Source organism: Chaetodon auriga, chromosome 11, assembly GCF_051107435.1.
Source record: "Chaetodon auriga isolate fChaAug3 chromosome 11, fChaAug3.hap1, whole genome shotgun sequence".
In the NCBI taxonomy this organism is placed as follows: Eukaryota; Metazoa; Chordata; class Actinopteri; order Chaetodontiformes; family Chaetodontidae; genus Chaetodon; species Chaetodon auriga.
Genome location: NC_135084.1, coordinates 13,147,958 through 13,174,576, shown reverse-complemented (window position 1 = coordinate 13,174,576; position 26,619 = coordinate 13,147,958). Strand labels below are relative to the sequence as shown.

The 26,619-nt window shown below is 40.2% G+C and overlaps 1 protein-coding gene across 1 annotated transcript; it reads left to right on the top strand.

The window, feature by feature from the left end:
• On the top strand, window positions 1–26,619 carry hcrtr2 (hypocretin (orexin) receptor 2). Its single transcript, XM_076743430.1, has 7 exons — window positions 1–312; window positions 12,636–12,814; window positions 16,830–17,073; window positions 21,237–21,352; window positions 21,466–21,686; window positions 21,944–22,065; window positions 22,396–26,619. The coding sequence occupies exons 1-7, from the start codon at window positions 96–98 to the stop codon at window positions 22,563–22,565; spliced, it is 1,269 nt and encodes a 422-aa protein (XP_076599545.1). The 5' UTR covers window positions 1–95; the 3' UTR covers window positions 22,566–26,619.

The window sequence follows — 26,619 nt, the reverse complement described above, 5'->3', positions numbered from 1 at the left end:
CCGCGTCCTCATCGGCAGTCTGTTCAACAACCTGCGGTCACTGCAGACACACGGTTAAGAGCAGGAATACAGCAGACACGCAAACACCTGGAAGGATGTCCGGGATCACTGGGAATTTGGACTGTGAGGACTGTCTGTCTTCTGCACATGTGGCCAACAGCACGGAGTTACATCTGCGTCCCGCTGTGGATGAGGACGACGAACTTCTGAGATACATCTGGAGAGAGTACTTACACCCCAAACAGTATGAATGGGTTCTCATTGTGGCTTACATTATTGTGTTCTTCGTTTCCCTCATTGGAAACTCGCTAGGTAAGTAGTGTCTTTGATTTAAGTCTCTTCCCATTCGTGCGCAAACATCATACAGCGGAAGCGCACTTTCAGCAACTTTTTTTTTTTTTTCCTCGCATAATGTGACTGAGCTTTTTGCCGCACAGAAAAGACAATTAAGCGTCACATGGATGAAAAAGCTAAAAGAGTCCAGTTTTTCTTTTGATGTTCGGCGGAGTCGCTGATGGAGAGGGATGAAGGGGGTTAAGTCCCACCACGCGTCTCAGTGTAGCAAAGTGAAGCTATGAAAGATCACAATTAGACACCCACAGATGTGTTTGAAGAGACAGATTGCACAGATTAGATCACTTATTTCGCACTGCGGGTGTACTGGGAGGAAAAAGCTTGTTGCATACACAGATTGATATCACAATACTGTCATTTTGGGACATTTTTACTTAGTTTTATCTGATTTGTTCTACATCATTTTCCTTTACTGTTCGGTTGCTGTTCATCCTGAATGTATTTGAGAAAACCAATGACTCAGAATATAAGAAACATGCTGTGAGCAGGGGACCATTTAAGTTAAGGTGGACTCAGAGTGTCCATGCAGCTGCTTCTCTTCATTGCCGCTGTTTTGTTGATGCACTGCTGTTTAATATTCAATTAGTGGTGCCTGCAAAAGCTCTAACATTGCAGTTATTACAATGGTTTTATTTATAAGGTTGCCACTGTGCTCTGACCAGTGCTATCCTAAATATCTATGTCCATGTATGAAGAAGAGAGGGTCGCACTCAGCAATGGATTGTTTAATAAGTTCTTTCATCATTTGTGGTGGCAATACACAAATGTGTGTTTTTGGCCATCATCAGTGTGCACAAATGCAGGGATGCACCCTCTCCTTAAAGCTGGTACGCAAACAGGCAGATGGAATCACCAATCACAGTGATATCACCGAGAATTGAACCACATAGACCTGACAGGTGAGCTTGACCATCAGTCACTCCACCCAACGTAGAGATACATTAACCTCAAAGTGAGACATTGTCATGCATTAAGACTCATTAACAAATTCATCTGAAGCTTATCAATTCGACATTTTGAACAACAAGCATCAAAAAATACATAAAATGCACAAAACAACTATGGTGGTCCACTGTGAAGATTGTCAGTGAATATTACCGAGCTGGTAAGATACAGAGGGGTGACCACAGATGAGTAACCTGCTGTCAAAGACTCTGCTGAAACGCTATCTGATGAATCCAGAGATTCATACAAACCTGATGCGAGAGATCTAAACTCAGATTAACAAATTTAAGATTTACCTACAGGATATGAAAATCATCAAACTTAGCAGAGACACTCTGTAAAAGACGGGGAAAATGGGATCCTGACTGCGATCTGACAGAAGACATTTGGTGACTGGACAAGTGCTTCAGACAGTGAGCCATCCCGTGACTTTGCCCAGGCCTGATGTATTTTTTAGATCAGCACGCCTGAGGAAACACGCCTCCAACCACAGTCAGATCCTCAGACTGGATACAAGAAAGAAGAGCGCCAGATGCCACAACCACAGGAGCAGGAGGGGGAAGAGAAAAGGGCAGGCGTGACAAGTGGTGGAGCTCCCTTCTGAAAATTTAGTATTCAGCCTTTCCTTTAAGGAATTTACCAGCATCCAAATCCAGGTATTATTAACCAAACAGCAATTTTTGTCCTACAGCAAACAATCATTCCATAATCGCATTTTCTGGAGTGACAGAAGAGGAGGAGGGGGACAAGTATGAGGAACTAGGACCAGAACTGAAGAGCAGAGGACAAAATCTCATATATACTGAGAGGAAAAACCCCAAAAGACATCAGTAATAGTTACTACAATCAATATATCAAGCATTTTCCCAGATTCACTGGACACAGTTATTACAGAATTCTGCACATGTGCCAGTCTGACCCATTTCAACCTCAACTCTCAATGGCCTTTTTGTGTCTATTTGTGCTGCTCATATCTCTGCAGGATTCCTCTTTTATAATCTGAAGCTACTTTTCTTCACCAGAACGATTTTCATCATCAATAGTGTCACATTTTAGTCATAACTGCTGTCTCAGCAAACTGAAGTGGACCAAATGTGTCTCTGTATGCTGAAAGAGCAGAACCCTGGAATAGAGCTGTGCAGATTGTAAAGCTTTTTTCTTATGATCTCTCGTAGTTTGCATGAAACCTTGCTGCAAGCAAGACAAAAAGTGAAATATTTAATGATACATATTTAAATACCCTTTTCTCATGTTAAATGCTACAGCTAAGAGTTAGAAAAGACTCCAGATATGGGCATATGTTGAATATTGCAAATGACCATCAGGCCACACAGCTCGTCTGTCTGTCTAATGACCAGATAGAAAATCATGTAGGCATGCACATGTTGTGATTGCACTAATGAGCCACTGTTATGGATCACTCCGGTATTTCCAAAGTATCATTGAACAGCTGCACATCATTTCAGGGTATTACAGCAGTAATACAGCAGGCCTGTGCTTCATATTAAAACTAGACAGCGAGAAAATCACGAACAGGCAGTAAACACACCAAATTAAGACAACCAAAATATGTTTACTACTGTGACCTATCAGGCCTGTGTGGTCTCATGATGATGATTTCTATTGTTCGAGTGAAATTTGCATTTGTTTGTCTAACAATTCCAGGGAATATTGGTGGGAGCATGTTTCATGAGGGCAGGCATTCACTTTAGAGCCAGTGCTGACAGGTAGTCATTATAATTGTCTCCTTTAGATGAGGAAGCACAGTGGAAACAATGGCACAGGCAACATGCAAGGCTTTTAGAATCATCTTAGCTTCTCTTTCGCTGTGCCTTTGTGCCCCAGAACTTGTTTTCTATTGATGTCTCCAGCAGGTTCGCCTGTTGTTAACAGCAGTGCAGACACTGAAAGGAAATCACACTAAAGCCTAACTGAACACAGAGATCTTGCCGTTTGTGTTACTGTCTCTATGATGCATGTAGTGCATTTTTAAAAAATGGAAAAGTGATCCAGCGGAGGTTATTGTAAAGACATGGAAGCATGTATTAATCTTATGAGGTCCTGTGGTGTGTGGGAGTCCCCTTCCCCTCCCAATGGATATGTATGTGTAGCTTTTAATAAACTGCAAAATATTCCATCGTTAAAGCAGCTATCATCAATATTTTTATATCAATAATGGGTCAGATGACTACTGGTATGTGAAAGCAGTCAGACCCAGAGAGAACTGACTCTGCAGTTCCCTGCAGCTCTGTTGAGCATTTTTGCATCATTCAGCTCATTGTTTTGGTTTTACAGCCTACACATTTACTGTCCTGGTTCACTGTCATCAGTGCTGTTTCCACACACGGCTCTGATAAACCCGCTGCCCAGCCCCAAACAACACACAAAGTTAGGGACTGGCAGTTGAACACAGTGGAGCATTTAGCAGCTGAACTAAGCTAGCTAAAAGGAGAGTCAATAGTGGACTTACATGCATCAAGTAGCCAGAAACACACCGTTTCATAACACCTTTACCACATCAACTTTGTAAGGATACGTCAATGTTATGTACTCTGCTTGTTTCTGCTGCTCCCAAATGGCCAAAAAAATCAGCTAACTCAGGTTTAATAATGACAACCCAATCACCTGCAGTGTATGTTGAGGTTCTAGTAGGGGGGCACCAGAGGTGGCCAATCAGATGCCAGTGGAGTGGCAAAAATGGCCACCTCTGGTGATCCCCTACCACATTCTTAGCATGATACTGTATTTAAAGGTTTGTTAATTTATGTATTTATCTTCTTATGTTTAAGGTGCTGTTTGCCACTAAAAGCCCTTTTGCTGCAGGCTGATCAGAAGAGTGACATCACCTAGTTCAGCCAGCAGCACATGTGGGCATCAGATGCACGGATTTGGCTTTGCTTTGGGTTTACCACTAAATTGCATTCATTTAATTATGACCACAATAACGAGGAGATCAAAGAGGGATTGCCATGGCAGCCAACCACAGAACACAGAACACATACAAGAGTCTTAAGCTGATCAAGCGTCTTGTTTTGCGATGAGTTCATGACTTTGACTGTAGACCTCAGTTCATTCTTTTGTGTGCCGACACCTCAGATCCAGCTTTCTGAGGGAGGATTTCATCTTGTGTTGTAATCAAACAGCATTTTAAAAATAATAACTAATTCCCAAATGATCCACCATCAGATCTGTGTGGAGTGAACCAGAAACCGCATGTTCCTCAAATTAAGACATGAAAGCAACATTAATATCATATTTCTGTCATGTTTTCTGGGCTGTTTTTCACATTTGAGGTGCGATGGGTTTGTTGGTGTTCATATCATTATCTTCTTGCACCTTCTTCCTCTGCAATGGTTTAATGACATCCAACTGGAAATTACTGCCATCAGCTGTTTATCTCATCGAACCGTCTCCTAATATAACAGTCGTGGATGGAAATGTGCATTCAATTGAATTTTTTTAGCCATTTCTCTCAAAATTCTGTTTAAGTTTACAACTGAAGAGAAATGTCTGGATTCCTGTGTGGAAATTAGCTTAGAACAACAACAACAATAATAATTCTGATAACAATAAGTGTGGTAAAAGAAATGAGCAAAAAGGCAAAACAGAAGAAATCAACAAAAATGTCAAATTAAAACTGATAGAAAATAAGTGTGTAATTATTATATAAGCCCTAAAATGGGTCTGTGAAAGAAATGACCCACTAAAAACTGTGTCCTTATGAGTATTATTATGAAAACTATAGTAATAAATAAGAAATACTGCACTGGTCTGACTGAGATGCCTGTTCAGGTGAACAGCTCCAAATTCTATGGATCAGTTTGATGTAGAGACTCGTTACCTGAAAAGTGTGAAAGTGAAAATAGTGAAAATAGCACAAAAAACAAATATATAGCAAGTACATGGAAGCAAACACTGAAAAGCATCTTAAAAAAACAAAACAAAAAAACTTTCAAGCCTTGACTACAAATGGCGACCTTGTAAGAGCCACAGAAAGCAGGACGGCAAAAGATTGAAGATTACTCTCACTCAACACCTGAGATTTCAAACACAGCTACCACGAGAAATGAAACATTTTTACTGTAGTACTACTGTTTCTGCTCCTCTTGACAATATGGTATTGGGTGACACTGCAGTATTGTGGGAACACTAAATCAAAAGGCAGATCACTGCATGTTGTCTATGTGATACTGTCATATCAGTGACTCTACAGAGATGCAGTGATGGATGTAGCAGTCCACACTGAACCCGTCAATGTTAGAAATTTGAAAGAATTCCAGCTAAATTTATATGCAAAAGTACATTTTAATCATTTCTTACACTGCCGACTAGCCACATGCTGTTTGCTAGCAGCTCTATTTTACAGGGTGGGTGTGATAATGATTATATTTCCAGTATAATAAATGTCATGGCACGCGCTCGAAAGCACCTGTCACTTACATGTGATGCAGTAGTTTTGTCCATTACGCTGTATAAAAAGTGCTCCACTTTCCTTCACAGTCGACTGGTGTTTTGATCCAGAAGCCCAAACGAGACTTCATCGCTTTGCTGCATTAGTTACCATGAATGGAGACTGGTTTGAACCGGAGCCACCTTACTGAGAACAAAAAGCCTGCAACGCTCCCATTGTTAGCGTGTAGCTAGAGCAAAATTGTGCTTTGTGTCATGGTCTTATGGCTAATTCTGTTAGCAAACACTTTCCTAAGCAAACATCCAACAGAACAGTTGGATTGTGCTTCTATCCACCTGCTGTCTGTTACCCGTTATTATCTGTTATTATGTTTTTTTTGGCAGACACTGTATGGTTCTTAGAAGAGTGTCTTGCTGCAGCTTCGCCTGCTGCAGCTGAAGCAAATAATGTGTGCCATTTAAAAAATGACTTTGAAAAGATAAACAATCTAACCTTTTCTCTTTCTTTCTTTCTTTCTTTCTTTTTTAAACACAGAAACAAGACCATAATATTCAGAAACACAATACTTGGACTATACATTGTTACGGGACATTATTCCAACCTAAAATGCCAAGTTTATTTATTAATATCTATTTATTTTTTAAAAAAAGTAGATGAAATCAAAAATCGGTGGGGTGTGATAGCTAGTGAAGACTTTAGTAACGTGTTATTCAGACATCTGAATCAAAAGCAACCGATACCTTAAACCTAACTGTCAGTCCTTTGTAGATGTGGGTATTATTCTTATTTATTTATACATACTGGACAAAGAGAAATACAGTGTTTCAAGCATAAGTAGTGTTTGTGCTAATTTAGTCTAATGTAAAGTTTTGTAATTTGATTTTGAAATTCAAATTAACACAGTACATTCATGTTTACACTGTCTTTGATTTCATTTGCTACAGCTGACTGCTACCAACTGATTTAGTGCAGTCATTATGAGATATCTTACACTTTAATGATGCAACCAGGTTTAATAAATACATTTGAAACTAGTCAGAAGCTACTAAGAACTAAGACCTCACGCAGAGAATTAGTCATGGATAAATAAAGAGTTGTGTAACCTGTGTTCCTCAATGAAATCAGCTCTACAAGAAACCCTGCCATGTTTCATCTCATGTAATGTGACCATCAAAAGCACTTAATGGATAGATGGATAGAGCACTTTATTGATCCATGAAAAGAAATTGCAGTGTCGTGGCAGCAATTTGCATGTCACAAAACACAAGTTATTGACATGAGGTAGGTAAGAAAACACTATTTTAAAATTACACACTGATGTGCATAAATGTTCTAGGTGAAAAAAAAAATACAAATGAATAAATAAAATAGAGGATAGAGCTCTCACATTGCAAATGAAAGTTTTCAGGGAGTCATTGTACAGCCTTATTGCAGCGGGTGGGGACGACTGTCTGTCACTGGAGTCGAAGAAGCCTCCGACTGAAAACACTCTGCTGTCTGATTAGTAGGCCATGCAGGGGATGTGAAGTGTTGTCCATTACGTTGAGCAGTTTGTGCAACATCCCTCCATCAACAACCAACCCTAGGGGCTCCAGAGCAGTCCCCAGCACAGAGCCAAACGCCTTCATCAGCTTATTCAGTGTCTTAGTATCACTGGCTGTGATGCTGCTGTGCCGTTAAAGGACCTAAGCTTCCTCAAGAAACAGAGACTGCTCCGTCCCTTCCTGTGGACAGCCTCAGTGCTCCACTTCCAGTCCAGCCTGTTGTCAAGGTGAACTCCATTTAGATGGAGGTGGTTATTCTCACACCACGCCAGAAAGCCGTCTACCACATCCCTTATACTCAGTCTCTGCTCGACCACTGACACCACAACAGTCATCAGAGACCTTCTGCAGATGACAGGGCTGTGAATTGTACTGGAAGTCTGAGGTGTGCCGTGTAAAGAGGAAAGGTGAGAGGACAGTCCCCCGTGGTGCTCCTGCGCTGCTGACCACCTGCTCAAGCACAACCCCTCACAAACTGAGGTCTGTCTGTCGGACAGGAGGCTGTAGAGGTATCTCCTGAGGTTCCTCTCACAGCAGCATAGGCTCACTGAAGCAGGTAGACGATTGCACTTTTAATTGAAAATGATTCCTAAATGTATCTAAATCAGCACATTATCCGTTATCCAAACCCTCGCTAGGTGCATCAGATAGCAAGAGTGGAAGATTTTTAATCCCAATGAAATGAATTTCCTCCTTTTCAGATGTGGACAAATGCTTCGGAAAATACCGGAGAAACATTGTCAGTCATAAACTGGAGCCTTTGATGCTGCTCCTGTAAAAGATTTTTGGTGTGCGCGCACTCTCCACTCTGCTTGTCATGGACAAAATGAAATTGCTTTGCGATTGTAATTTTCCTCAGTGGTTTGTCATGATTTGAAATAGAAAGCCGGGGCAGGACTTAACATCGAGAGGGACTTGATTAAAGAGGTCAACAATAAGCCGGACAATTGAGAATCAGTTAAGTCCCCCATCATCCACTGCTGTGGCCAAGGCAGAGGACAAAAAAGACAAGACGCGTTCTTATTGCAATGGCAACAGTTGGTTGAAGGTTAAGGGAAGAGAGAACAGTACTTTTCTTGTGAGTACTGTGTAAGTCTGTCTTCTCATTAATCAATGAGATAGAAAGATGGGAAGTGGAAGAGACAAAAGGTGACGGGGTTCCATACCTTGCCTTTCTCATGACAGACATTTAAACTTGCTATAGCAGGTAAAGCACAGTGCAGCTGTACCAGAAAGCCAACAATACCAGAGCACAGTGGCACACCTAAATAAAATAAAACGAAGTCTAAATACATTTGCTTTATTGACTATATATCTTGATTTCACTGACACATTACAATGAAAGTCCACGCAGGGACACAAACACTAAATTATGGAATTTTTCTACTTTCCATTCTGATGTTTTTACACCATATGTACATAAGAGTCCGACTCTTTAGTTGTTTCATGGTTGTAATAGTGTAAGCGAGATTCCATATATGTAAACACAAACTTATTCTCAAGGGAAACCAAATGAATCACAACACAAAAAGAAAGAACAACAAACACCGACTAGAAAGTTTCCTCATTCTTAGTTCCCATTGAATGCAGATAATGGGTGGTTGCGCTGCCTTCGCCTGCATTAATGTGGATCAACCCCTCCTCCAGGGATTTATTGTAACGTGCCACTCTTTCATGTGTGGTTTTGAAAAATGAGACGTGGCTTATCTGTGGTTTTGGTGACAGTGCCTGTAGCAGCATGGGGAGCTGTAAGAGAGACGCTAGGGAGAAGGAGCTTACTCATGCCTCTCTGACAGCACACAAAACACACGTGCATCCAGCTTCAGTAGCTTTCTGTGAGTGGTGACGTACGAAAGCATTCATTCAAACAAATCTGGCGTTATTAATAATACTCTGATTGAATTATGGTATTGTTGCCACTTCTCTGAATCAGAATCTGTTCTACACAAGTCAGCATAAATACTGAATGAGTGATGTAATCAATAACTTTATAGAAATGATGTGGGTGGTTCTTATTCAGAGTTCCAATCAAATATGCACAAAGAGATTATTTCACACGACTATCCTGGCTTTGATGTTGTTGATGTTGTCACAGTCTTTTCATCATGCTTATATAATCCACTGCAGGTCTCACATCTGCAGTTTAAATCTGCACTTAAATCTTAATACAGCAGTCAATCTACAAAGCACTGAAGACACAGGAGTGAACCATTAGAGAGTCACTGAAGTCAAACTTTCAGCTTTTTCATTCTCATTGGTTCATTGTGTTTGATGACCTCATTTAAAGGTGCAGTCAGACCAGATGTTGCTCCTCATTCATTTCAATGAGGACAAGAGCCAGATGAATTTAATTTTATATGGGTCGCACATTCACCCACGTTGGTCACCTGTATGCCGTACAGCGTTTTTACATGTCAAGGTGGGAAAAGCGCTGGTGAGTTAATAAGATTAATGATGGCTGAATTCCATTTAGCTGCTTCAGTTTCAGGGCCACTGTTAATGCTATCATTAACACTTCTGAGGGGAGGAAGCTGCTTGGCTGCAGTGAACGCAACGACAGTGAATGCAGTTAATGACAATAACGAGTTTGTTAAGAAGCCGCACAATTTAGAACTTGTCCCGGAGCTTCATACTCACAGCTCTGCATGGGTCATAATAACCTGCTTAAACAGATGACCTATACGGCTGTTTTTCTATTTTTCTAGTGAGGACAGGTTGCTTTTCCCACACACTGTGCAGCAGTGATGTACAGCGGCACTGTGGTATCATGCTACATCACCGCTGGGTGTGGACACAAGTACAATAGAGCACACGTGACCATCACAGCTGGGCTCAACAGGCTTACACCTCTCAGCCCACGGAGGCCAGTGCAACATGTTTTTCCTCCTTCAAAAATTCAGTGTGGACTTTAAAAGCTTGATTATCAGCAGTTTCCTGCTCTCTATAGAAGTCGACTACTACACAAGAAGCAACACATCACACACAGCACAGGCCCTGAGAGCAGCAGTACTGGGTATTCAGAATGCTATCAGGGGGAGTGTGGGGTATTGTCTGAAGCATATATTATGCAGCATGTAGGTACAGGGGTTGTAGAGAGATATTCAACTGAAGGGCAGAAAGCCTTCTCCAAGAAGGCATCTCTCTGTCTCTACAGGTGGTGCGGTGATTTTCCACTCTGCCTACCTGTGGTTCTTTGTCCTGCAGCCACCTCAGCTACAGCCTCTCAGGAGCTGTTCCCTCAGTGAACAACTCTCTGTAGCAAAACCACCCGAAACACTTTTGTTTTTGATTAAAACTTGAGTTGCAGTAGAAAATTTAATGGCCTGGACTATAAATGGAAGCAGTTCAGAGGATTTTACAGCAAATATTTACTTTCCACAGTGATGTCAGTGTGCAACCTGATTGTACTGCTTCCTGCAAATATATCATTCATGGTGGAAAATGCATTACTCCTCAGAAGTAAGCATGTGTTTCCGTGTTGACTTTTCCCACCCACCTTCCAATTCTTCCTGTTATATTGTACATCCACATTGCAGCACAGGTATGAATTACTCAGGACTTTCAGAAGCAACAGCACAATGTCAAAAGACACTGCCCATTTTATCTGTGTGAAGTGAACAGAGAGATGGCAAAATGCTTTCAGAAACATCCGTTTATTTTTATTTTTCTATCCATCCTTCAGCTACTTTTGAAAGATGATTCCAGTTAACTTTGATCTTACTTCACCATGTTTGTCATACTGCAGAGACCATGCACACAGCACAGGATTATTAACAACATGATGCATTTTCAAAGGAAGTAGATTACAAGATCTTTCTGAACTAATCACTTAAGCTGCTGATTGTCAGATGTGTTCTGACTGTAATCATATCGGTTATTAACCATTAACTGTATTAGCTATCAAGGGCCCAAAACTAAAGTTGTTGACTGTAAAATACAAACTTGTGATGTGCAGACAAGCAAATCCACTGAATTATTTTTGGATTTGTTTAAAATATATATATAAATATAATGATACCAACTATGGTATTTTTGAATAAATTAGGCAAAGCACATATACATTTTCACTATTTATGTGCTGACATGGTCCAACCATTAAGTTGCAGACACAGAATATACTCTTGTTAAAAAGTGTGGAGAAAATAGTTTTATGTAAATCATTAAGCCATAAAATCCATACAAAGTCAAGCAGGTAAATTATGTAAGATGACAGGTAATGTCCCCTAATCTTCTTTTTCAATACACTTCATTAAACTTTAAAATGTCTGCTTCAACTCTCTTATGAATGCACATAGCTTTATTGTTTCCGTGTTGCTGTGGCCATGTGGGACCAGACAACTTTCAAATGTTATTCATTGTACTCACTGTCACTGCAGTGATTGGAATAATTAAAACTCCCGACCATCGGATGGCAGCAGTGACTAGTGTTCCTGCCCAGAAGCTACACTTGTATTGTCTTGGTTTAACAGTAGCGTTTGGTAAGATGATCTTCATGATGCTGTATCTATTAATGGAGCTTTGCTGGAGTAGATAAGAAATAATTTGATGAAGCCAAGTTTCTTCACTTTATAATAGAAGTATTATAATTATTATGATAAAAAGTAAGCTCACGGTGCCTGAGCCGCCTCCTTAAAGTCAACTGACGTTAAATCTGGGGAATAAACTGCTTTTGTTTTGCTGTCCTCTGCTCTGAAATGTTTTCAAATTAACTATTAAACCATTATGTATATCTGCAAATTCTGAATGAATGCAGTTGCCTTGACATTTGTGATACAAAATGATGCTGCATTTTGCTCATTATCAATTAGTGTTTGGCTTCCTTCCCACAGCTTTTACCTGAATATGGCAAGAAATTTGCTATTACTAAAGATTTGTCATTAGTTCCACTCTTTATTAGTGCTTTCATATTTTATGTGACTCAATAATTGTTGAAATGGTTTCAGGTTCAAAAAAGATGTGACTTGAGGTTGGCTGTCACAGCAGAGGAGTTTGTCATTTATGAAACAGAATTCAGTTAGCAGGCTGGATAATACAGTATGACGACCGGTGATCAGTGTGCCCACGAGTTTCTTGTCTGTGATCAAAAGGGCTGCTAGTGCTGTCGATGATTCACCTTAAAGAATATGGAAAATGCTTCGCTGCGACAGTCTCAGCTGGCAACTTCACACATTCAAATTTAATCATGTGTAATATCTGAGTGATGAATATTTTGCCAACAGTGGCAACACTGACAGGTCTGAAATCGATTTTTAATTCTAACTCTGTGATTGACAGCATGCCCTTAGGAGAGTGGTGATTCACATTAAATACCCTGCACTAATGTGATACATGCTCGCCTTCACCGCGTCCTTCAGCAGTCATTGATTGTGCGTCATTTTCAGTTTGTTTTGCAGTGTGGAAAAACCGCCACATGCGCACCGTGACCAACTATTTCATAGTGAATCTGTCCTTCGCTGACGTGTTGGTCACCATCATCTGCCTGCCTGCGAGTCTTGTGGTAGACATCACAGAGACGTGGTTCTTTGGAGAGACTCTTTGCAAAGTTGTGCCTTATTTGCAGGTAAGAGATCAACTTTGACATCTGATTTTTGAATAGAATATTAAAAAAAAACCCTACAAGGCTTAAAAAAGATTTATGAATACGATCCAAGATCTGCGTCCCATAATTATTCCATTTTTCTTTCACTGTATATATGGGAGCAAAACATAATTTATCATATCCCATGAGATGTGCACTGTGACCTTTGATAGCATCACCATGCTGCCTTATTGCCTTGGGCAAGTCTTTCCCTTTCTCCATTTTCATAATTCCACTGCAGCATCATCCCCATCTGTCAAAAGAAAATCATACATTTTATATCACACTGTGGGTCACAGTGATGAAGTGAATCCAAATCCTACACTATCCTGCACAAATCCTTGATCCTATACACTGAAAAGATCCATCTGTATTCTACACACACACTGTATCTATATCTCAAAGTGAAGTTTAGCTCCACCACAGTGGCGGAAGAATGTAAAAATGCACCTTTCCAAGTAGAAGTCATGCATTCAAAATCCTACTTAAGAATTAGAATTAGATCTAACATCATTTAATTCTATTGAAGTATATTTTAGAATAATATAATATACAGTACAAGTACCTCAAAACTGTCCTTCAGTATTTGAGTAAACGAGTTACTTTGCACTGATGCTCCACCGTATTACAAAGTATGTTTCTGAACAACTAACATGTACAGTAGTGAATGAATGGATGGATGGATGGATGGATGGATGGAAGAGATTACACTGACTGAATTTATTGCAAACATGGACAAACCAGTGTGTTAAGTGGTCTGCTTTGCTGGCTGCTCCGTCTCCTCACACATCACTCCTCACGCTCTGAATTAATGGTCTATTGCAGACCTTCATGGTCACACTCACCCTGTTTGTTAGTGTGTGTTTTGCTATACTGTGACTGCTGCTGCTGCTGCTGCTATAGTACTTATAAAGGTCACCTGCTGCTGCTTTTATGAACCCAGGAGGATCCTTTTCTCCCAGATTAATCTCCACATGGGAATGACTTCTTCTCCCTGACATTTTGCTCGGTGCAGTCTGTAGTGCCTCTGGAGGAATCATCCCCAGGAGTAGCACAGTATGTTGTAAACCCAGTGACATAATTGCTGAAACAAACAGTGAAACTGTCGAGGGAACTGTGTCATGAATGAAATGTGTACAGAAACTGCAGCAGCACAGATTAAATGCTTGATTTGTAGTTTCAGGTAATTAAATACTGTAGTAAACAAGCGGGGCTGACTCAAAGCAGCACAAGAGAAATCTCTGGGAAGACAGGAATGCGAGCTTAATGCTGCTGCTACTTCTATTGAATCTCTGTAATACCTTTAATGGATTTACAGCAGACTGCAACAAAAACAGCTAAATGAAAAGTGTTTTGACCCAAACAAGATATTATGTTTTTTTGTCTGGGAATTACATTTGAGAAATTGTCCTCTGACACTTAGTGGAAAAACATTTAAATGTCATTAAATGTTCACTTTAACAGAAAGTGCCAATTATCTTGTAAAAACAGGAATTTCAGCTTTCAGTTACGGCAACAAGGTGTTGCTCTGCCTGCGTTTGATCAAATATTTGGCCAGGTTTAGAAAGTAACATGCAGCGGGAAAGAAACCAGAGACAAACACCCTCCACTAATGACATAAGTTCTCCACCTACACAGCACCCGCATCAGACGGCCATCTAACTATTCTGATGATCTGACTGGTCAGAATGTGTTGGTGTTATTATGTCTGTTATTTGTAACAATGGGAAACTGTAAAATAATAAGCTGCCTAATTGTGGTCATTCAAAACTTTTGCTAATATTTTCACCCAAAACACGCTGACCGTGGAGACTCATTTGATTAGTCACTGATGCACGCAGTATAGTGTTGTGCAACAAGCTCATTATTTCAATAACAGCAGCAATGTCTCACCACAAAGCCCATTTAGTAACTGTTGTGGGTCCTTCAGTCATATCACCCGAACATCAGCAGATGGAGTCATTTTTTACTTTTTAAACAGCAAATCAATCTCATCAAACGGTCTGTAAGTAGCTGTGAAATGACTCAAAGCTCCTCAGCAGTTACTAAATGGCCCATGTGCTGTGATTGTTTTGCCAGCTGCTGTTTCCACGGTCAAGAATAAATCTTAAATCTCGCTGTGACTAATCTGAACATTTTATTTTTTTCATTCATTTATATGTTTTTTCATAAAGGTGCAAACACATCTTACAACCAAAACTTCAAAGTCTGCATTTTAACATTTTTGCAAATGCGTAAAGCAAATAGTTTCATTTAAAAAAAGGTTAAATAATCTCCTGTAATAGCCTGGCACTGCAGTACTTGAGCAGGAGGACATTGTGCATTTGTTGGGGACTATTTTCAGGTGCAGGTTAATACACATTTGGTACATTAGTGAGTGTTTACACACAGCATGATGTATGTGGGACTGACTAAAATATCTTCAAGTGACTTCTATGTTATATTACTTCTATCTTTAAATATTTAAAAACCTGATCAGGCTTATGCTACACGGACAAGTCTAGTAGTCGGATCAATTATGGGTTTGGTATTTCTGTGGGATCTATTGACTACAAATCAACTACATAATAACACCTGACTCCTTTAATGCCTCCTCCCAGTCCACTCTGTATACAGTCTTCCCTGCGGTGTCTATGTTTCCATCATGTCCAACGTGGTCCTTCCGAACCTGTTTCAAGGCTACCACACCAAGCTAACTGGTCAATGTACTATTGATTTCCTGTCAGGCAGAGGACAATTATGTGAGGATTTGTCTTTTTCTGCCTACAGGGCAATGTTTTCGCCCCTGTAGGCAGCTTTTTAATGAAGAAAATGAGTCAGTTAAGGTGATCTAGTAAACCAGTGGCATTTTTAAGCCAAACATTTCAAAGTGACAGAGCTGAGCGCTGATTTGTCGACTCACTGACATTCCTAGAAACAACCATCTGCAGCACATGGAAATAGAGTGGGACCATCTCCAACATGGGGATTTCTCATGCATCACCATGTCACATCTAATGTTGGTCCAATTTCACAGAGCCATAATTGAAATCTTGCTTCTTCTGGTACGTCTCAGCCTTCCCCAGAGTCTGCATGAGAGTCAGGCAGGTGTGTAATTCAGATGGAGGTGAGAGTAGACTGCCCTCCATCAAGTAGACGAGGAAGAAGGCGAAGAAGATTGTCTTTGACCCCCGCCCTGCCGGCCCAGTCAGACTCACTTAACCCTTTGAATCTGCTCTCAGACCCACTCACGTGTGTGACTTTTACCTACTGGTGGACCAGAGCTTGATCACCATCAGGTCATTATTGCCAACTGATGCACGGGACTAATTCAATGTGTGCTTGACTTCCACAGAGGTTCAGTCCATTTGCGAAATCTAGTGCAGCCACTGTACTTCACAAGTGACTGTGATTTTGATATGCCTTTGAAATATAAAACACAGCATAGATTAAGTCAGTCATTATGGTGGTACATCCCTCACTACACTGTCCACCCTGATGCCATCAGTCAAGGCCAGATTGAACATTGCAACACTGATCAATGAGCTTTATCCAATCAGGCTTTTTAATACTGCATATCATCTCTCTGCTGGAACTTGTACGGAAAATGTATGATGATTAATTCAGCGTTTCCATTTAACATTCGCAGAAACAATAATTGCCTTTAATTCTTTGCTATCTCTCTGTTTATCTCTAAATACCTCAGGGCTAAAAGGCAACAGGACTGGGCTCTGCTGCAACTAGGAAGGCTGTCAGCTATGACATGTAGCGTCTCAGAGATTTAAAGAAAATCCACAGCAACTACAAATTTTGACATACTGTTCCTCATTAATGCTGCCCATAATCTCCCCAAACCATGCCAATATCAAATTCAGATGAATGTCTCATGTGTCACAGCTGAAAGCATGAATAAAATAAGGAGCAATGGGATCTGGTTTTTGATGTCAAAGTGCTGAAAATACCATCCCCTGGATAATTTGTCTCCATCTAACTAGTGTTTCTATTCTTTTTCTTCTAGACCATCTCTGTTTCTGTATCAGTCCTAACACTGAGTTGCATTGCCCAAGACCGTTGGTATGCGATCTGCCACCCGCTGATGTTCAAGAGCACAGCCAAGAGGGCTCGCAAGAGTATTGTTGTCATCTGGGTTGTGTCGTGCATCATCATGATCCCTCAGGCTATTGTGATGGAGTGCAGCAGTCTGCTGCCTGAGCTAACAAACAAGACCAGCCTGTTCACAGTGTGTGATGAACATTGGGGAGGTTAGTTTTCACAAATCCCCCTCGAGCACATGAAAACATTATGCCAAGTCACTCGCTCACATGCTGGCAGATGCAAATCTTACACTGACAACTTTTAGTTACGTTTGCTGTTCAAAGGGATACGACCCTGAAGAGAATCAGTGTATGTTTAGCTGCTGTTTGATATTGTGGGAGCAGAGCACCGTTCACAGTGGTGATCAGGACCAGAAAAGAAGGATGACGTGCTTTTGCTGGAGTTCAGAGGAGACAGTCAGGCTGCCTCTCTGATTAATGTCCTCAAAGCAGAACCTTGCAAAGAGAAAAAGATGAAGGTCAATGAAAAGAACTGCTAAGAACCAAACACACTGGAACTGCACCGCTTAAAAATATCTCTAAGCAACAGTTAAGTGTTTCTGTCGACTTTTATAATGAGAATTTTTTTTTTCTTTTTCAATTTAAATGCTCACCCTTTGCAGGACCAGGCACAGCTAAAACAAATCAGACACAGCAATGATTTTTAGAACTGTTTGAAAGTGAAAAATATTCTTTGTCGGGCCCATCGGGGATGATAAACGACCGCAAGTGTAGATTTCATGAACGTTTAGAGTCACCTTGATTCATCTCTCAATAGTTTTAAATGCAAACTCTTTGATTTTTTTAATCAATATGTTTTTAAACATTTCAGACAGGGACAGTAAAGTATCTGCTGTCAAATTAACTGTCAAGACAAAATTGATCAAATAACGTATGTGCTGATAAAACCATATCATTCCTATCACATACTGACTTGAAGCGTCCTCACTGAGCATTACTCAGCAGAACTGAGCTGCACAGTGACGCATCTCCTATTAGTTCAGCTTTGGCCATTTTAAAATAGATGAACTTCACAGCGCCGAGCCAAACAGACCTAAAATATGTGTTAATTAAACCCTAATTTGGTTCACAGCTTTCTAGAAATGAAGTTACAGTGTAGTTGCATTATTCAGCTGCTGAGAATTGCATCCCCTCCTTCCTCAGAGCAGGTCGATGTTACATGTATGAAATCCACACTGTCAAGCCAAAAATACAGGATGTGCTGATAACTGCATTTGATTCTTGATTGTCAAGACAGAAACATAAAAGGTGGATGCATTATTGGGCAGAGCTGATTTTCAAGCTCCTGAGACAAACATCCGCTATTAATTTAGCCGTGACGGTTTGTGCCTTAGAGGCCCAGCCATTCCTACTTTAACTAGTTTGTTGCCAAAAAATCTGTCTTGCTTCCTTGATTATGTGCTTCCTGTGTACCTGCACTGTGCCAGACTACCTGTTTCCAACTTTCTGCTGTCTATCTGATTAACATGCCCTCCTGCCTCAGTGCCTCAAAGGGCACTGATTTGACTGCCTGACTGCTGCCAGCTGCACTCCTGCTTATTGACTTCTGTATTAGGTAAATACCTTTAACTCAGCCATCCATGTCACACAGTGTCTATATCTGGGTCACACTGCCTGCTACCAGACTTGTGACAGCTGGAGAGAAATGCATTCCCTCTTATCTTTGGCCAGGGAAGCTTCACATGCATCAAATTCCCACTGTTAACATGTTGACAACATTTTATTTCTAAGTGGCTTTAACGGACAGGCCGAGTGGTGGAGGGAGAACACGTGGAGGTCAGAGTGATCTTCACCCGCTGTATGTTTTCTACAACTGAACAAACTCTTCCAGCACTCGTTTTTAAACATGAAGCTCCTCAAACAAACCAATTCCTAATCAGTTAAGACAATCAATTTATATTTTTATGTAAAAAAGTTTCACCAGTAATCAGTGTTCTAATTGTCCCAACGTAAGAATATAGGTTGTGTAGGGTCCTTTAAAAGAATTATTCCCTGAAACAACAGCTCTCACTTCCTGTTTGGCCTATACACTCTTAGTCTGAGTCTTAGTCTTCTACTGGTCTGCCATTTTTTTAAAATTAATATATATATATATATATTTTTTTTTTTTTTTTGTAAAGTTTTGCCTGATCAGTGAGTTTTAATTAAATGTGTCCCACAGATCAACAAGAGTGTGTCCAAAGTGAGGAATGCACAGCATGACTGCTGAAAACGGAATTTACAGATTATGTTTTTGCAAGTATTGTGCAAAAAATGGCACACAATCTAAATGCCATTTTTTCAGGGCTGTGTAAGCTCATCAGAACAACACCTCAGACATGGGACGATTATGTTGATGCTGTTATTTTTGGGCTGTGTTTGTTTGTTTTGTAGGGAAAAGTGGTACCCTGCAGAGATTTGTGAGGGCTACCCGGTTTGTGAAAAATGACTCCCACTTCAGTGGATTATGTAGAGGTCCAGCACCTCGGATCAATGACATCAATGATAATAGCAATATTACTCACAATTTGAAGTGCTAAAAATGTTAGATAGCCTCAATATAAAGACATATATGCAAAATATATGTACAAACACCATAAATATGAATGTATTTGGCCATAATTTAGATTTCATGAATATAGATATTTATGCAGATAACTTGCCTTTTACGTACCATTAGAGAAAACATGAAAATATTCAGTTTCTGTCTTATTGTTATCAGTTTTTATTGAACTTGGTCCCACTGTGTTTTAAAGCTAATAAGTCCCAGATGCATCTCCAGGCATCTATTTGCAAAAGAATATTCAGGTGGAAGAAACACCTCTACTTCAGTGTTTTCAAACTTCCATTACTCCATGCCAGCAGCACTTACAGTGACTCTGACTGCTGGGGGCAAAAGTTGAGAGTGTTAGCTTTCAAAAGAGACCACAACCATGAATGTACTCCGAATGGTTCAACAACAGCTATCAATTTGCTTTGGGTATGCCTTGGATAGACGTTTTAGGATTGTTTTCAGGGGTTAAACATTAAATTTTTCATATTCTCTATATTCCAAACACACTTTGAGTGACTCTATCGATGGAATTGTAATTATTTTCTGTTCTGAACAGTTGGATGGGGGCAATCATGTATAATTATGACTGGTATCACAAAATGGCTCAGGGAACGTGACAAGGAAGAGTTATACTTACAGCAGTCATTTATCAAAAGTAAAGTTCCCACAATTTAACAATGGTTTGTGCCATCCATGACAGCAAAGCACGGATGTATGTCGTGTGTGCTGCGCTGTGCTATGAAAGTACAGACGGTGCAGCACAAAGCGGTGCAGGTTGGATTTCAGCTGTGGGAAGGGCAAACCTGGAGGAAGCACATGGGCCAGTTTATAGCCCAAGAGCCCCGGTGAGCTTCATCGGGTGACGACCCTCCACTGTCAATCACATCCATTGAGGCCGAGAGGGGTGTTACACTGGATAAAGTATCATCATCCCAGCCTGTGAGAGCTTGGGGGTGTATCTGCTATCAAGGCCAGGAGACAAAGAGTACACACAAAAACTATAATGTGTACTTCCAACCTCACAATCACCACATACTTCAGTGTTGACACTGCACATTACAGAGCGTTGTATGACTTGGCCTTTCTCTTGCAAAAATGTCTTATTTTTTTGCTGTGACTTAATGAGTGTGAATTTAATGCATTCACCTGGTCTGAGACGGAAATTTATTTCTCAGCAGGGTTAAAAAAAAACACTGCTGAGTACTGTATCCATCCCTTAACTTGACACCGAGTCAAATGGTTTGAACAGCACATAGTTTGAGCTACTTTCTCATGAAACTGAATTTCAGGCATCTAGCGCTCACCTCGGCTGAAATCATGACGGGATGCAAATCTTGGCGGCTACAAAATGAGTTCTTGCAAATATTGCCCACCCCATATTTTTCTCGAGACACTTACAGATCAAATGATGTTCCTTTGTTATATTTTGCACTTCTTTTTTGTGGCTTGACAATGAAAATTTCATACATGTAACAACCTTCCTGACTGAAATAATAGGGGATGCATTCTTCAGCAGCTACAAAATCAGTTCTGGCAAATGATGCATCCGCCCCTTTACACTCAGTAAGGACGCTTTAACGAGTGAATCTGAGACCCAATAGTCTAAATAACATTTGAGGGCAACTGTGAAACATACTTGACTTTCACAAACACTGAAAGATTCATGTTGGAAACTTTCAGCCTAAGTTTCCTAAACCTAACAAGTAAACTGTCTTAGCAAACTTCCAGAGAGTTTTCAATCATATTTTGATTTTTTTTTTTTTTATCCTTTCAACAGCTGAGATCTATCCAAAGGTGTACCACACCTGCTTCTTCATTGTCACATACTTTGCACCGTTATGTCTCATGGTCCTGGCGTATATCCAGATATGTCACAAGCTGTGGTTTCAACAGGTGTGTGTTCCTACACTGCTTTTTCAAAATAATGCATGAGCTCTTCCACAGCTATTTCATCACAGTGAACTGATGTCCCTTTAGCCTGATGTATGCGCATATTTAATGAACAGATCCCTGGAAGCACATCTGTGTTGCAGAGGAAGTGGAGGTCCATGCAGTGCTCAGCTCCCACTCCAGGGCCCGGAGAGCCCGTGAGGGTCAGAACCAGCACCGTCTGCGCTGAGATCAAACAGGTCCGAGCCCGGCGTAAGACGGCTCGCATGTTGATGGTGGTCCTCTTTGTTTTTGCCCTGTGCTACCTGCCAATCAGCGTCCTCAATGTCATGAAAAGGTAATCTCTCGAGCACTGCTGCTTCAAGGACAGAAAGCTGTTCAAACACAGAGGCTGACAATAGACGCATTTCTGTTTTCACCAGGCGCTCACCATGGTAGCCTCATGTTTATGAATGACTAATACAGCATATCCAGACTTCTGAATTGTTGCCTGTTTCCTGCAGCCCTGATTTCAAATATTATGACTCATTTTGCATTTAAAGCATGTAAAAATGAATGAATCTTAACTGATATCATGTCCAACTTTACCTGCAGAGTTTTTGGGACTTTCAAGAAGACAAATGACAGAGAGACCGTGTATGCATGGTTCACTTTCTCACACTGGCTCATATATGCCAACAGTGCAGCAAACCCTATCATCTACAATTTCCTCAGTGGTAAGTTTGTAACGTGCCTCACCACCTATCATCAGTTGTGCAGGTTCATTGCTGCCCTCTAGTAGAAAGTGTGTCAACAACAATACAGCTCACTGCTTTAATTTCTCAGATGAGAATATGTTGTGTTTTCATCTAAAAAAAACAGTTGCATCAGTCACAAACATTTCTTACATGAGTCTCAGGTGTTAGGCATCATGTACTGGAAAAGCAATGAAATATAATGTATTCATAATGATTCGGTGTTGTTCTTCATGCTTACTAGACCTAAAAATGCTGTTTTTATAAAAAAGGTTCAAACTGAGTGGATTTCATGTTTCTGTTTTTGTCCAGGCAAGTTCCGCGAGGAGTTCAAAGCAGCCTTTTCTTGCCATTGTTATGGCCAAAGTCAAAACCGAACAACAAGGATACGGACCAGAATGAGCACAGACAGCCGAAAATCCCTGTCAACTCAAGTTAACAACATGGACAATGTGTCACGCATATCAGATCAGGTAGTGTAGTCTTAAGTCAGGCCGGGACACACTCATCATTGAGGTACACGTTCAAATGTTGCCACCTGATCATAAAACAGACCTCTGAACGGAAAGGATGTCTCCAAATTATTGTTTTATGTTTGATTAGCTTCACAACAGAGCTTTAGAAATCTGAAGTCTTCTGAAGAGCTGATCAACAGAGGGACGTGACAACCACATGCAGATCAAATTACTGACTATTTATTATCAACGGACACCATTTGAATGTTTAATATTAACTCATACCATATGTGTTTTATGGTATATGGCATATATGACCTGGTTTTAATTGCACATTTGTACTGTATTGTAAAGATGCTATTTTGCCTGTATAACTTTTTGATTCAGTAGAAAGAATAAGTATTACAGATTATGATTAATTGTGTGTCTGTTGACAGAATGTGTTAATTACTATTTATTTATCTGTTCATTTGCTGCTCTAATGGGCTTTTACAATGAAAGAGCAGGTGCTATAGAGAACAAGTCTCATCACTGCTCACATTTGCAGACGTCCATCTTAAGTCCTCCGTGTAAACGTCCATGAATGCACATCCATCAAACTAGTGAATATTCAACATGGTTCCTGCATGAACGCATCCTGGTGGACCTCATTAAGACACCTTTTGCACTCAACACACACTGAGTTTGTATTGAACGACATCAGCAATGTGGACTGCCCACTGCCTGGGACATGTAGCACCAAAGCGAAATGTTTTAAACATCATGAATCAAAATGAAGAGCTTCTGGCTCAAGAGTCGTTGAAGTAGAGGGTAGAGACGCCATCCAATCATTGAGAGGCAGCAGATTTTCAGAGGTTACTGTTTTGAAATGCAATGAAATGCTTCTGTCAGTCAACTTCACGGACAGCTGCAGAGTCCAGGAGACTGTCCAGTCGGAAAAATGGTGGATGTCATGAAAACTAAGTATTTTTATAATAAAACTAAAGCTCACTTTGAAATGTGCAAACATGTCCTGAAATGTACTTCATAGATGTGTTTGGAGACAGAAATCTAGGATGTCAGTCAGTACGGCCCACTAACCAAGCTGTAGTGTGGTTTAATAAGCCAGATTCAACAAGTTGAGTTTAATTCAATGAAGTATTGGACTGAATATTTCAATAAATCAATACCATGTCGCACAACATAGGAATTATTCAGCATAGATTTTGATAATATAGAGTATTTTGGTTCAGATGAATATTTATCATGAAAGCCTTAAGTATGAAAATCTTAAAGTTTCAGTTTCTCAAATTCTTTTACAGTCTACAGTACACACACACACACACACACACACACACACACACACACACACCAAAAATACTTCGTTATTAGGTCACTTCTTGTCATTCTCTATATGCAAAATGTTTTAACGTTTCACTTAAAGGACCGTTGTATAGGATTAAGCGGCATCTAGTGGTGAGGTTCCAGATTGCAACCAACTGAACACCCCTCATCTTGCTATGCCGCTAAAAATGCAGAATGCATTGTCATATTTTCAGGTGATTAAACGTGAATGAAAAGATAACTGTGAATATTTTATGGAATTCCTGCTCCTAAATCCTGCACACTGGACCATTAATAAGCACACTGTTATCGCGGTCCGTAAAATATTTCTGTAAACCAGTTGTTCCAAGATTAATTTATTTTGAAAGGCTACTAAATGTGGAAACATGCTGCGAAACACAAACAGATGTAGATCTCTTCCTCTTACCTTATAGTAATGTTTGAGTGTACTACACATATATTACAGTTATGGCATCAGGTTGAAGCGTGTGTTACTGCAATAAGGTACCGCAAACTTTGGGATCCAGTGAATCTCACTAATGAATCCCACTACCGTTTATTATTTCAGGCAAGTGAGAGTGAGACGGCCTCTTCCAGGAACGCTGTTCACACTCAAACACACAGGCAAACACATTCACAGGAGGAAGCTGCCCAGTGCAACCACAGTCTGATCTGCTGCTGCGCTCAAGGACATCTCACTACTGGTAGTGACACAGATACGAGTCCTGTTCTTTCACTTTCCGCTGTAAAATCCATCCTGCAGGCCCTGGAATGGGCAAGCTCAAGTTTAGTTTTATTAGTCGTGTTTATATTAACACAGAGACAACAGTACAATGAAATGTGTTCTACGAGAAAAGCAGGTCAGCGCAGCAGTAAGAGCACTGTTTCTCCATTAAAATCATTATTACTTAAGGAAGGAAACTGAAACTCCACCAGTTCCTCCCATCATCAACTGTCTGCTATGCTGGAAACCTCCTGAGAGCGGTCAAAAGCACAACATGGAATATTTACAACCAGCACATAGTTGTAAAACACATTTGCAGCTAATAAACACTTATGTGGCAGCAATCTTGAAGTAAGAGTGAACTCAAACTCAAGGCTGGCACCCGTGCACAATTCATTTTGTTTGTATCCTTGAACAAACCTCAGACCGTGATTCATTAGTCATATTGACTGCGTGGAGCGCATGCTGTTTGTGCTGGCAGACACTGGATTCAAAAACAATGAGGGAAGGACACTGAAGCCATTTCCATGTAAATTTCAAAACAAAAACAAGCTTTCTGTCAGGAGGCCTGTTTATCAAGGCAGATCACACGAACAATAGAGGGATGGAGTGCAGTCAACCAATTTGCACGCACCTGTTCAGGTGGGACATGTGGCTCAACGTAATCAGAACTTGTACTCAGACATCCACAAACATAAAGGACTCACTGCAAAGGCTCTTCAACGAATACAACAGAGCCGAACAAAGACAAAAACAAGCTGCCATCAGCAGTATAAATGTTGAAGTACTCTGACAGGAAATCAATGAGAAGAAAGGGGGTCTCAAATAAACTGATATGTATTCAGAAGCCGCTGTGGCAAAGAAACGTTGACTCCTCTTCCTCAGTTCAGGTCCCTTCAGTCTTTTCTAGACTGGAACTGGAGGATTATAAAATCCTCCTTCTGCTGTGAACATTCAGAAAAACCCACCCTTTCCTTCAGCTTTTAGGGTTGACACTTATTTGACTTCATTGTGCAGCACTTTGCTCAATATTTGTTGGTTTTTATGTCCTTAATAAATATACTGACTCGGACATTATTCCTATTATTCTCATTCGTCCTGGTCAAAGTGTTGACTGACGCCGATCAAACTGAGGCTGTTTTAAAATATTTATTAGAAATCATATCGTTGAAAATTTGTCTTATTGCTGTTGATTTTGCCCAGTTTAATGACTTCGATTTTTTAAGTTATTCTCTCCTGCATTTAAACTAAGCTTGTTCCGAAATGTTGGTTTCAATAATGACCAGTGACGGTGGCCATGATAACACATGCTGCTGGGATCCTTGTGTTTCACTCCTTTGTGCAGCTCTACTTGATTTAGTATTCAAAGAGGATTTCAGCTGATTTAACCCCTTTGTCAATGTTTTGTGACGATTTTTCTGTATTTGGAACCTCCTTGTGTCTCCTCCTTCCTTTGTTTCTGAAAGTTACGTATGCTTTGTTGTTTTTACTTTGTATCACTAGAAAAAATTACTCTGTGAATGTGTTTCAATGAAGCTAATTTCATTCACTGTACTCATGGCTATTATGACACTGTGATATATTTGGTTTTACAGGCGTTCTGACAGTGAAATGCAGTTCAAGTAATTAATTACAAATCCCTGACAGAAAATAGCAAGAGCTGTCTAACAATTTATTTCTGAGTTTCTTCAAATTGTGATGTTATCAATTGTAATTGGATCTGAAGTTTCATACAACTGATGGCTGCAGAGCTTTTATCAGTCAGTGAAGACACGGGCCTACAGCTAAGTCAGGATGTTGACAATCATCTTTTTGTGATGTCCAGTGCATTTTTTTATTATTATTATTCATTCATTCATCTATTTGGAAACACAATTTCTGAGACAATTCAATTACCTTTTAGTCCCTTGACTTGATGTGTCTGTCCTAGTGAGCTTTCAGTGTGTATCAGTTTGTTGTCGGTTTATTCCTCCCAGTGTCTGCTTCCTTGCACACCTTTTATCAATAAAGTTTCTGTCTATATTGTTTATCTTC

Excerpts from the sequence above, each read along its gene's own strand:
- hcrtr2 (XM_076743430.1), top strand. The coding sequence starts at position 96 with ATGTCCGGGATCACTGGGAATTTGGACTGTGAGGACTGTCTGTCTTCT. Across the intron at positions 12,815-16,829 it reads AAGTTGTGCCTTATTTGCAG|ACCATCTCTGTTTCTGTATC; the intron begins GTAAGAGATCAA and ends TTTTTCTTCTAG. Across the intron at positions 21,353-21,465 it reads ACAAGCTGTGGTTTCAACAG|ATCCCTGGAAGCACATCTGT; the intron begins GTGTGTGTTCCT and ends TTTAATGAACAG.